The sequence below is a fragment of the Lagopus muta genome, chromosome 5, assembly GCF_023343835.1.
Source record: "Lagopus muta isolate bLagMut1 chromosome 5, bLagMut1 primary, whole genome shotgun sequence".
NCBI lineage: Eukaryota > Metazoa > Chordata > Aves > Galliformes > Phasianidae > Lagopus > Lagopus muta.
Genome location: NC_064437.1, coordinates 48,815,962 through 48,829,005, shown reverse-complemented (window position 1 = coordinate 48,829,005; position 13,044 = coordinate 48,815,962). Strand labels below are relative to the sequence as shown.

The window sequence follows — 13,044 nt, the reverse complement described above, 5'->3', positions numbered from 1 at the left end:
ACTCAAAGTAAATGTCTGGTGGCTTTATGAAGTTTGTTACAACTCATACATGGATCCAGAAATGCTATCAATAGCTGGAGAATAAAAGATCACGACCCTTCTTAAAATCCATGCAAGTAAAATGGACCGTCACAAAATCTAAAGCAGTTTGAGAGACCCCAAATGGTCAGGAAGTTCATGAACTGAGAAGACTAGAGATTGACAGAATCAAGCAGGAAAGCATCCCCTAGCGCTTGCCCTGTTCTCATTCTTCTCTAAGGGCCAGAGTTAGACGGTGTAGGAGTCAGGGCCACCTAGATCTTTGTTCTGACCTACTGAAGGCACTTGTAACATACTGTATTATTTCAACTGAAAGCAGGCACCACTGCAAGATGCCCCTTTCTGTACCCACTGCTATACATGATAGCATAGAGTTAAGTAGACATACTGAGACAAACATTTGTACCTGCCAGAATTCAGTTGGCAAAGGCAGTGCATTAGGCAGATAACGAAATTATTACTTGAGTTGTAAGTTGCAAAAATAATGTCCCACTGCTCCTGCAGAACACTGAGAGCGTTCAGGACATTAAACTGTTCTGGAAGTGACTGTTGTGGTCTGGACAGGCAGTAGAGGACGGCTCTGTTTAAACAGCTGTACATGGTACTGAGGTAAACATCCTTTTGAGAAACAGGGGCTTCTAAGACCTGTGAAAAAAATAAAAAAACAGTAGCATACTTGGCTTGTTCAAAGAACTCCCATCACCAAGGATCCATTCCTTTCACTTCTTTTAGTTGTTGTAAAGTTATTTCAGGAATATTCCCCCAGACCATTGGTTAGGTACAAACTCACTCTTCCAGTAGTTCTGTGAAAGTCTCTTGAATTGCGGAAGAGTAATTTTTTCTCATTCAATAATACATGTGTAGGCAACAGACAGTGGCACAGGCAGAAGAGCTAACAGTCTAGCTCTGGTTGTCATTCACAGCCACAATGAGCTAATGCAAGAAAACAGGAATAACAACAATAAGCAGATTACAGCCATTTTCTTGAGAATTGTGGCATCACCACTATGCTGTGAAACAGAAAATGTTGACAATGGTTTGAATAAGTCTTACATGTGACTTACCCTTGTAATCTGCTTGGCAATGAAGAGCAGGATTTGCTTGGAGTCCGCAGCAAACATTTTGCTGTTCATTTTCTCAATCAGCTTCTGAGCAAAATAAGTAATGTTCATCATGGATACAGATGCAGTTGATTCTGAAGAGCTATGAAGATCACTATTCCCTGGCGAGGATACAAGAGGGTGATCAACCCAAAAACATACTGGGATGTAAAATAAGTGAGATCTGAGACTATCAGACCTGAGTCTTAACAGATTGATGTCTATTACTCAGAGATGGGACATGTCTAAGAAAACTCTATGTCTAGCAGAAACAAGTTAATTAGACCGGAGGGACAGAATCAAACTCACTAAAATGCTGTCATGAAGGACTGGTCCCACCAATGACTCAGCAAGTACAGCAGCAACAACTAAGTCAACAAGGGCTGTTTCCAGAAGCACACAAGGAATATCTTAAGTTAACATGTTATAAAACTACAGTAATTTATGCAATCTGGTCTGTGGCAGAATTAAACACACAGACCAGATTGTTGAATAGAGTCCTACATATTGTTTCCAAGTCTGCCTAATAGTTACAGCTAAACAACAAATGTCAGCTAACTAATGATCTGCATCTCACCACTCACCTCTTGGTCTTGTTTTCCCTTCGCCTTGGCTGACGGCATTGAAGATATCCATAGCAGAAAGCAAGACTTTTGTCTGAAAGTGTTTCTTCTGCTCACTGGTGGCATCCTCTGGAGAAGCCTGTATAGTCACCATGTACACATTACTACAGCAGAAAAACACCTAGAAAGTTAGACTCTGAAATTCATTTCTAGCCTTTATTCAAAGGCCTTTGATTTCAGTAGATCTTGTTTGGTAAAAGTTGTGCTCACAGTAATGAGAAGAGATTCCAAGTGAAGCAGCATAACCTGAGATAGCTTACATTTTCAAACATCTCCCTTAACACCCTAGGCACTGCTTTAGAAAGATAAGGAGAAAAAACAACACAGAAAGAACAATAACTCTATTTCATTTCCATGCTTTAATCCTTGCTGAGGGCATATGAAAAGCTGATGCAAGGTGACAAGTTATCTTTGTCATCATATTCACAGAGAACTGGCAAACAGTAGTTCTCATATGTGAAAAGTACATGCCTGGACAGTTAACAGACAACAAATGTAGCAGCAGACCCTCATACCCTATCTGTCAGAACAGAACATCTTACATAGGTCTACACTCTAACAGAGAGCCAGCACAATGCCCTTCTGCATACTGAGCACAAGTGAAGTTTTGCACAAGGGTAGAATGGAGGCTCACAGGTGGTTCCCAAGAAATCTTGTCCTCAGTGAATCTGGACTATTGACAATTTGCTGATTTAATCTTTCCAGTGCTCTGAGCGATTGGAATTTATAACCAAGGTTCAATTGTTACAGTTAATTGTTAATTGTTTTCATTCATCTATTTTAAGAGGAAGGAATGACAGATGATTTGGGGTTATTTGGGTACTGAAAAGAAATTGGGGAGAAAAAAAAAAAGAGTATACAGTAATGCTTCATGTAAAATCTTTTGGTCTCAGAATTCAAGGGGTAGTTCTAATGATACACAGGCATTACTAAGGAAAAGGAAAATTTTCCATGCCTTACTTTAATGTTAGGTTTTTCCTGAAAAATGCATTTGCTATTGTCTAAAGGTAGCATTCTCTTAGTTCACATGAATGCAGTGTAGGTAGAAAAGAAGTCTCTTCCTTGCAGATAAGGTTGGAATTCCATTAAGTATGTTGTCCAGATCTGCCAGAAAGTTATGCATGCTAAGAGCTGTGATCCAGCCTTGTTCCGGGCTGCTGACATTGCTCACTGAACACATCTCTTCATCACTCTTAGCCCTTCACTAGGCCACTAGCACGTTAACTGCCTTCTGTCCTTCCACCCCTATTGCAAAGCAGAGCAGCAAAAAGGACTGAGGACTACAAAAGAAACCTCAAGAAGCAGCTCAAATGGATGTCCTTGTTTGTTTGCTGGGATGTTGAGAAGACTGTCCATCAGGAGGATGTGCATGAAATCCCACACTTGTTTCTTGGCAGGATGTGGGAGGCATGGGAGAGAAGAAGAATCAGCACAGCCCTTCCCTTCAGCAATTGCTGGATCATCAGGAGTCAAAAGACCTTCAGAACCTCCCTGTAAAACACAGATGAACAAGAAAGGGATTTTAATTTATAACCTTTTTTGAAGCTTTTTTTTTTTTTTTTCCATCAGCAACATAAAATCAGCAACATATTTCTGAAGGATTTGTGCTGCCTTGCATTCACATACCTTGGGTGTTCCGGAATGGAAGGCAACTACAGCCAAAGTTTTCAAGAAGTCAGGACAGTGCCACACTGGGTCCTGAGTATAACTGTGATAGATCAAGCACAGAAATTGTATAACATTCCCCGGATAGACAATCTCCCAGGAGACTTCTGCACCTGCAATGGGCTGAACACAAACACCCATCTGGTCAAGGCAGCATTCCATACTCAGATAAAGCTTATCTTTGCTCCTTTACAGGTATTCCTAAGCTGGTAAGCAAGCACCACCACCACCACCACCACCACAGGGAAGCCAGAAAAGGCACAAATACCTAACTCCCAGCTTGCAGGCTGAAGATTTACCCAATCAAGATATGTAACCTTTCTTATCATAAAGAATGAGCAAAATGGGTGATGCTGGGAGTAAAACCCTAATCCCTACGTTCAGAATTCTTAAACATAAGCTTACCGCATCAAACGTGCAAACATTTTGAAGCCCATTTTGAAGCTCACAGTTAGGCTCAGTACTGTTACGAACCTCTAACACTCACATAATTTGTTATGCTATTCAACTTCCACTTTTCCTTGTGTATGGGAACTGCTGAGTCACGGCCTGAACTGATTGATCACCTGAGGTGAGCAATGAGTCAGCCAGAGGAGCACAGGTGAAGGCAATTCTAGACCTATTTAAGAGCTGGCTACCAGTGGGGAAGGATCTCTTCTGGAAATCTGCTCTGCTAGAGTTTTGTAAGTGAGCCCAGGATAGGGATAAGCTTTCTATCTATTCTCTCTTTGTTATCATTATCTACTTCGCCAAACTCTTGTTTACTTTGTAATTATAACATTTTAATATTGATTTATATACACCTTGCTACAAAAGCCTTACCTTGTCCACAATGGCTCTAACCATTTCTAGCAGTAAAGCAGCTGCCTCTGCACACAACCCATTTCTGAGGACATTCTCTGTATCATGCTGCTGCAAGATCCACTGCAACATAGAGTCAAGATCCCCCTACATCAGGAAGACATATTTTTAAGAAGGGATCAGATTTATGACACATCAAGAACACCACCTGCTCAAAGAAAAAAAATTACAAAACCTCAATTCACATCTTCACATCTAACCCTAATGTATTGCCCCCTTCTGAAAGACATCTTTGGCATTATTTGTGGGGTGGAAAGCCTTACGCCTTCTCAGGACACCAGGAAGAAGTACCCAAATCCACTAACTTTGAGATTTTAATGAGTCCTGACAACATAGGAACAGATAGGAAAACTAATCTGAATTGCCTTCTAATGTGCATTAGGTATTAAAAGACTTAAAGAAATCTGCTCTGAACACATTTCCTGAAATCAAACTTAACTTACTTCATTCTTAAAGTGTGAATGATTGATTTTAACTATCACAAAAACTAAGTATGGTAGCTTTCTTGTAAATCCTGCCATAGAAAAGGCCATAGAATGTCAAAGTAGTAAAGTTACAGCAGCTTCATGCTTGTCCACTACTTCTTTCTTACCTTGGCTGCTTCAGGTGGCTCACTGTATGGAGTTGCAAGAAAGAGCCCTGCCACCAGCAAGTAGATCTCAGGGATGTGGACATGATCAGTCAGACATTTTTGCAACACAGAAAACCCAAAAATCAAGATGGAGCCACTGTCAGGTACCAGAGGATGAGTTTTTAAATTATCTTTAAAGGAAAAGGAAAACATTCTGAGAAAGTGTCTACAAATGAATGCCATATTAGAAATAAGATTACTGATTCAACTTCATCCTCCTTTGTATGTGCCCTAGGCCACTTGTAACTCTGCTAGATCTCAACATTAGAAGTTCACAAAACTACTTAAGACTAAAACGTAACAATTTTTCCCACTGCCACTTTTGTTACAGGAGACTGTCCCTGAATTTTTCCTCTTTTCTCTTTATTCTTGCCTAACCACAGATCTATTGTCAAGCTGGGAAGAAGCTGAAAAGAAAAATACTTAGAAAAAAGAAAGCTGAAAAAAACTTAAAGATAAGATTCAGCACACAAGCTGACATTTGAATTCTTCACAGGCTTGTGATGTAACTTGATTTTAAACATGAAAAAATTCATGTCTGCAAACTCTCATCAGAAAAGCCAACAACTCCAGTGCAACCAAGCAGCTTCCACCTTTCACCCCAGAAGAGCTGAGGTACTAGGATAAGCCCGCCCTGAAAAGTAACACCAGTTCTTGGTCTAACCAGATTAAAGAGAATTCTGCTACTGAGTTTGATCAAGGGATTGTTTCAGGAGCATTAAACCAACACACACGTACCCATTAGAATATTCAATCCAGCAGTGCTGTTTTCCAGCCAACGGCCAGCCACTATCCCTTCCTTGAACTTGTTCAGCAGCAAACGATTGTGTAAAAAGTACAGCAGTAGCTTGATTCCTAGCACAACTGTGCTAGAGTGCAGGTAGCTCTGCGTGAACAGCAGAAACCAGTCTGGCCCTAAAGTTAAAAAAGCCTCCTCTTGTGCCCTAGAATAAACAGGGAAATGGAAATACATGAAAAGAGATAGAGGTGATTTTAAAAGTGAGGAAGTTTTTATTTACCCTAAGTAATTTTGACACCCAAGTTTTTCTGGAAAAATTCTGGTTAAAGTTTTGCTGCGGCACAGACTGATGAAGATGTAGAGACATTTGCAGTTCAAGCCATTTCATTCTCGCTAAATTCAACATCTTTTTACAAAAAGCTTATTAGCATTATGTTCCCTCTGAGAATGCATATCAATAACTGATATAAACTACATCACCAACTAGGTCTTTCAACCTAGGAAATTCAAAATTCCAGTTCAAATTCTGAAGTCCAATGTAAGTTAACAAATGGAAATGCACAGTTACAGCATCCAGCAATCCTCCTTTTACTTATTCAAGGTACAACTATAACGGTATGTTTATGACTGATAAGGGATTTTAATTCCACATTCGCTTTTCAGACAGTTGAGATTTTTCCAACTCTTGTCATGAAGAAACAGCAAACTCTTCATTCCTTCCAGATCTTTTTTAGAAACTTGAAACTTTGTTGCTTTTTTTCTTTAATGGAGATGACTGTGAACCCAGATAAATTATTGCAAAACAATTATGAATCTACTCTGATCTTATCCTTTTTCTAACACACAAATAACATTGTTTTGTCATGATCAAACATCAAAAAAGAGGAAGTCTAAAGGAATCATTCTTACCTCCCAAATTTTCTACTTACTCAGAGGACAGATGAATTTTGGCTGAGCAAATTACATCTAACAGCATCTTCAGTAACTGGTTTCGAAGCCAGATTGTCTTTCCAGATGTTTGGCTTAAGGCTATAAATATCAGAAAGTATTAAGACTAATGAAGAAACTAAACACACGTTCCATTGCTTTGATGAACAACCTTGTTTGCATTACATTATCCCAATGGAAGTACTTCCAACGGTTCTTACAAAGTAAAAAGATGCCAATATCAGATTTTACATATAAGAATTTCTACAGAAATTAGAAATGACTACTGCTTACATTGTAAAAGTTCTGTCTTTAAAGCTTCTTAAAACTCATCTGAACTACATGTTGAATAATAATCCATAGGAAGCCATCTCAAGTTAACTAGAGAGGAAAAAGTGAATAGGAAGCATTTGCTAGCTGTGATGTCTATTCTATAGGTACAAACTACAGTTATCGGTGTCTGCCTCATATTGTTTAGAGGTGCAATAACCCATATCGTCTAAACTGAGAGATCACAGGCAAGGAGAGTCAGTTGTTTGGAAGCTCCTCCATACATAGGAGACTTAAATGAATGGAAATATTTAATAGGTGCAGAGCTCCGTACAATTTTCTGCTATAAGTGTAGCATGTCATTCATAGAAAATCCAGGTTGTCAAATGAAATTTTATTCCATCCAGTACATTGGAAGCAATTTCAATGTAATTGGCTTTCATTTCAGTGTGCGTCTGTGAAATCCAACATTATGCGTAAGGTCTGGACAACGCAGTTAAAATATTGGTGGCTTAGCAGAGAGGAGGATCCTGCTAAAGACTGGGTCTTCCCACATGAATATTGTGACTACCACTCCATTATTCTTCACACTGGGACTTTGTAACAATGCAACTCTTCCCCACACTTTTATGTCACATGAGCGTAGCCTATCCCTTGCCAGCCAGTCGTCTGAGTTGCATCTCTTCCTGTCACTGGCGGCAGCAGCATTACGTTACATTTAGAGTTCATCATGCTGTAGGAAAGAGGGGATGTTAGCCATCTATGAGAACATATGCACCAAAGGTAGTTCCTCACCTTCACTGGGCATCTCAGCTGTACTGTCCAGGCATAGCTGATTTTCATCCACAGAAGAGGGCTTCAAAGTGTAAACAAGGAACAAACCAATCCTTCCAGAGAAAGAAGGTAGCAGTTTTGGTCAGCAGAATAAAAGGATTTGTCTAATTAACTTGAGATAACATATATACCCTAATGTTCATTAACAATGAATGTTAATGATGACTGCTAGAAATTCTAACAGCTTCAGAAACAAGCTTGAAATAGGAAGGTAAATCTTTATAACCTAGGAAGTAAAAAAGATATTTGTCTAATGTAAATAATGTCTATTCTACTGTGTATGTGGTTTTATCTCCTAATTTTAAAGGTCTTTTACTCTAACAATGGCAATACTGGGTTAAGCACTCTGCTTACATAAAGCTGGAGACAGGGACAGACTCTGAACTTGGGATACTTGGATATCACTGTCACTAGCATTTAGTTTCCAATTGTAAAGAAGAAAGTGGAGAAGCCTCAGCAGCTACTCAGGAAGGAAAACTGGCAACATCTTTTCATCAGTAGTTTGCCTTAACCCATTAACTGGTTATGCAGATAGATGCAACATACACATTTTGTGCAGGTGCATAACCTCCAGCCCATGATTAAGGTGTTCCTTAAAGGATAGAATACCATTTGTTCTGCAGGAATGGTCCAACAGCTGTGCATAAAATCTGGGAGCAATAGAAACCTCAGCACCTTTCAGTGCTGCAGAGAGCCTGCTATAGTCTCTATTCTCAGGCAGGTTAAAGGATGGTGACTGTTTTTATCCACTTATGCAGCACCAATCGGCCTGACCACCAACGCAATTACCATACAAAATAACTATTTATGAGATTTTAAAAGTTTCACGCTTACTCCTTAGCATAATACAAATGTGATGTAACAAATCCATTACTCATACATCTGTGGAAAAAAAAAAAAGCCACAGAACACAGGCCAACTCATACAGCCCAAGGTAGGAACACACATCAGACAATTTCACCAAAAAAAAAATTGGGGCTAGCAGCAAGTTCATGTTAGCTTACTCCACAGTAATGACTTGAGATACTTTTACCTGTCAATAGAGCTAACAGCTGACTGCAGAGACCACAAATTTCAGCAACTGTCTCTACAATGTACTTGGTCAAAGACAGAGCTTTAAAACAGCTGTCTTCTGTGCAGTGCATTTGCTTTGTGTTAAGTGGGAACATAAATAGGACACTGCATTCTATGGAAAGCAAACAAGCATTGAAACACTTCATTTCATGAATTCCTGACAATTACATGTTTAGCTGACAGAAATTCAAAAGTACAAAAAGTACAGTTGCTGGGATACAAGTCAAGCCAATATGATTAAGTACATAGATAAGTGAGGCCACGTTCCAGTACTAAAGGGGTTGCAATACTTCAGGGGCAGGCTTTAGTGAGACCAAATATTAAGTACAGACACTACATAGTCCCAGCCGTATCAGTGGGACTATTTGTGCCTTCATTTTAAGGGCCATCACCCAGCCTGTGAGTTACATAAACGTAAGCTTAAGTAACACTGTTTTGAAGGCATAAGAGTCATTAATCAGTGGGGACTTTGGAGTTGCCAGAGATTTGGGGCTCCTACCAAAGGTGAGCTTAGAGAAATTCTATCAGATTTCTCTCCAACACAGGCAGGAGAATAGCTCACCTGCAAACTGAGAAAAAGCAATAGACTTGAATGTTACCTGAGAACATCCTTTGTGTTAAAGTATCCTTGCAGCAGGTGGGATAGGATAGTGCAGACCACAGTGATCCTGGAGTTGCTGATTTCAGGATCACTGAAGAGGAAAATGAGCTTGGGTACCATTTGCACCTGGTGGGCAATTTCAGCATTCTGACATCCACCTCTGCATAAAAGCACAGGGACTATTAAAAGCTTTTACTGGAAAGAACAAAAATTGCTGGGTTTCAGCAAATCAGGTTGCATTGATATTTTGCACCTTTGGCTTCTAATGCTGCCTTGGCAACCAACCAAACATTGTCAGGCAAATTGAATATTTTTGACATAGCGTCAACAATGGAGATCTAAAGACGTCTATGTGTGTTTTCCACCTTTTGTATCTGCCCTCCCCCCAGGAAACTGCTGCATTTCAGTGAGTTCAAAGAAAATACTATTGACTTGTCAAGCAGTGAGTTGGTGGTAATAAATGCTGTTCTTGTAAAACTCGGCAAGGGACATCAAATAGCTCTGCAGAAATCTTTCTGGTGCCAAATGAAGAAACCTAGCATCCTGCTGTACTCAGCCCTTCTGTATTGTTGCATCTCTTCAGATACGTTTAACTCCAGTGAACTGGTTAAGAAAGTATACTTTCTTAAAAAAAAAAAAAAAAAAAAAGAAATCATCATAGTTGCTTTAAACACACGACTTCTACCCCTACCCTTTTATTTTTTTAAAAATAAATTCCACACTCCTTCAAAGATTCAGATGCCTCTCCCTAACATGCATTTTAACTTTCATTGTGCACTCGTAGTTCCATATAAAGAAGGTCACCAGCGAGCTTTTCCTAGTCTGGTCTTGCTGTCATCTGTCTGATCAAATCACCAACTCCACACCTGAAGTTTCAGATGAGTGCAGATGAATCATTCACACAGAATCCAATCATTCCAACTAGGATAGGGCCCACATCAATCTCTCAGTCTCAGCCACATGCAGCTGATTTAAATACTAGCTGTGTACCTGGAGCACTGCAAGATCTCCACAAGATGTGCAAAAAGAGTAAGGTCAAGATTTTCTGGTGCTTTCATCCAAAGCTGAAAGATAAAGGAAAGCAGAGATTTTACTACTGTGATGAACTGACAGTACAGGAACCTGTGGCAGAGGAAGAGCAGTAAGTGGCTCAGAGAGGATAACCTCAAACTGCTAATCTCTGAATGACAGTGTGCAGAATTTGTTATCATGCATGTGTACAAAGATTAAACAGTAAATTTAAAGTTTAAAGTAAACAGTAAAAAATAAAAATAAAAATAATATTCTCAGCACTGTATGAATGGTTTCTGCAGTATGGGAAGGAGAAACACAGTAACAGGCATATTTGTGCAGGCAAAGAAAGAAGTGAAAAGGATGCCTAAGAAGTACATCCACTCACAGGGAACACAATTTATAGGAGGAGCATGAAAATCACAGTACTCCTCTGTGGAATAAAGAGCTAAAACAAAGCCATATCTAGAATTAAAAATAAGCTGTCAAATACCACAAATGAAGGAATATTTTATTTCTGACACAGTAACTTCCAGACATTCTGTGCCATACAGATATTGCTTGGAGAAAGAGATCAAGAAGGTGGAAAGGAACAGCGTCTATTTCCCTGCAGGGATGTAACAAGGAGAAGCACAAAGCCTCAGACTTGCTTCTCACCAAGGCAAGCTATTTCCATATAGGCACTAGAAAACCCAACCCAGTGCCAAAGAAATCCTGCTTCTGAGACATGAGGAACAGGCCCTCAGGCTCTACAGAAACACTCCAGGAACTGCACCAGGGCATGACATGGAGCCACAGTGTCAGAGCAGCAGCTGTTCCAGGAGCCAGAACCTCATAAGGTGAGCCATGGTGTTAAATACCAGCACACACCACTACATCCCAGAAATCAGATTCAGAAGGTGCTATGAGCAAACTAAACTCTATACTATAAGGGCATCTTTTTTAAGTCAAACCCACAGTTTTACCTCAAAGTTGCAGAGAATATACTGGAATGCATTATAATTCTTGATAACTGAAGACCCAAAACCAAGTTCAGCTGTGCCCACTAGGGAGAACATTAACTGTAAAATCCTGTTGTTTAACAGCTGTGTTTTCCTCTTTAACAGGTATGTCAGCAACTGGAAAAAAAAACAACACGTTAAATATTTGCTGAACACACAAATTGTAACCCTATTTTTAAATCCAAGTCAAATACACCATTTGCCTGGCTGCAGCAGTCATACATGTGTTCATACAACATAACATGGTGCATAAGCATCATGAAATAAAAATTTGAGCTCAAATTGAGACAAACTCATGTGATAAGTGAAAAGTTAAATTTTTGAAGGTGTTTGAAAATTGTGCCATTGAGCAGGCACACCATGTATACCATATTATGTTGAATGCAGTTTGTGAAATGCAACATACAAATTGTAAATAGCCATTTACAGTAAGTCATTTCAAATAATCACAGTAGATTTTCTACTCTGTTCTTTAAGATGCAAAGTGTGCTAGTTAAAAAAATTATACTGATCTCTTCAAATGAAAGACATCTTTGTGAATCTTTTCCAGTGCTTCAACTGAAGCAATTTTTAATTATTCAAACAATTCCTGGTACAGTGAGAAAAATGTTCAGCAAATCACTACAGTTTAAATAACTTGGGAGGAATAGACTTCCTTTGAAAATACATATCAACACATGCTTATCACTCACCTACTTAAAATTAAAAAAAGGTTCAGACATCTAAAGAGCAAAATCGTTCCATTGCCACATGATGAGAATACTTTTTAGCACAGAGTAGAAAGGAACAGCTTGTGCACAATCTACTAATCACATACAAAAAAGTATTGAGCAAGAAGTACCTAAGTATGATAAATATATTCATAGGAATGAGGATCAATTCATGAAAAATTGACAAACTGGGAACATGGAAACTTTATAATCAATCATTCATGACGCCCTAACATTAACAGTGTTTTGCTTGAAACCATCTCTGCACAATATGAGTCTGCTTAGCCTACAAAGCATAAATAAAGTAAGCAATATTGAACTGAAACTCCACACTCCAGTCTTAAAACACCCAATATTACATACATAGTGTTCTAAACTTGCCCTTTCTGAAACAACCAAACTCTCGAGTCCAAACAGCTTTCAGTTTTGAAAGATCAATTTACAACAGGCTTACATTCAAAATGCAGACAGCACTTATTTCTTTCAGCACAATTCTTCATACATAGTAAAGACTGAAGCAGAGGAATTCCCTATCAACCCTATGCTATACAGTCTCTGAAAATGAATCTGAGGCTGGATGAACCACAGCTAAAATGTAGATCTGTTACAGAACTGGTCTTTGTGGGAGGAGTGAAGCATGTTGGTAAGAGGTGGATAACTCAGACATCTGCCACACTGACTTCACTAACTATACACAATATTCTTAATATAAAGAAATGACACCTTTCATTATTAGACCGTGTCTGACCAAGATGCATCACCTGCACAAGTGGATATAAAGTTATATATGTCCCCAGAAATCGTAATTCCAGAAAACAAGGAATTCTGAAGAGAACTGTAAGCACAGGATTTTCATATTTCCCCCTCCAAGATCCCAGAGCTTATACAGCTCCAATCTTTAGGGCTGGTAGCCAATATATTCATTGCCATTGACACGTTTTAGAATAAGGCCTTCTAA

At 39.1% G+C, this 13,044-nt stretch overlaps 1 protein-coding gene across 10 annotated transcripts in view; it reads right to left on the bottom strand.

The window, feature by feature from the left end:
• The window catches only part of WDFY4 (WDFY family member 4), a 135,968-nt gene that overhangs the window by 68,699 nt on the left and 54,225 nt on the right, over positions 1-13,044 (bottom strand). For all 10 annotated transcript variants that reach the window (XM_048946095.1, XM_048946096.1, XM_048946086.1 and 7 more), the window contains 13 exons: positions 11,341-11,493; positions 10,355-10,428; positions 9,363-9,524; positions 7,651-7,742; positions 6,588-6,687; positions 5,658-5,863; positions 4,881-5,050; positions 4,250-4,375; positions 3,389-3,550; positions 3,056-3,253; positions 1,724-1,841; positions 1,104-1,261; positions 446-684 (listed from right to left, as the gene is read on the bottom strand). In XM_048946095.1, coding sequence (XP_048802052.1) covers positions 446-684; positions 1,104-1,261; positions 1,724-1,841; positions 3,056-3,253; positions 3,389-3,550; positions 4,250-4,375; positions 4,881-5,050; positions 5,658-5,863; positions 6,588-6,687; positions 7,651-7,742; positions 9,363-9,524; positions 10,355-10,428; positions 11,341-11,493 — 1,958 coding nt within the window. The remainder of the gene's footprint in view (positions 1-445; positions 685-1,103; positions 1,262-1,723; positions 1,842-3,055; positions 3,254-3,388; positions 3,551-4,249; positions 4,376-4,880; positions 5,051-5,657; positions 5,864-6,587; positions 6,688-7,650; positions 7,743-9,362; positions 9,525-10,354; positions 10,429-11,340; positions 11,494-13,044) is intronic.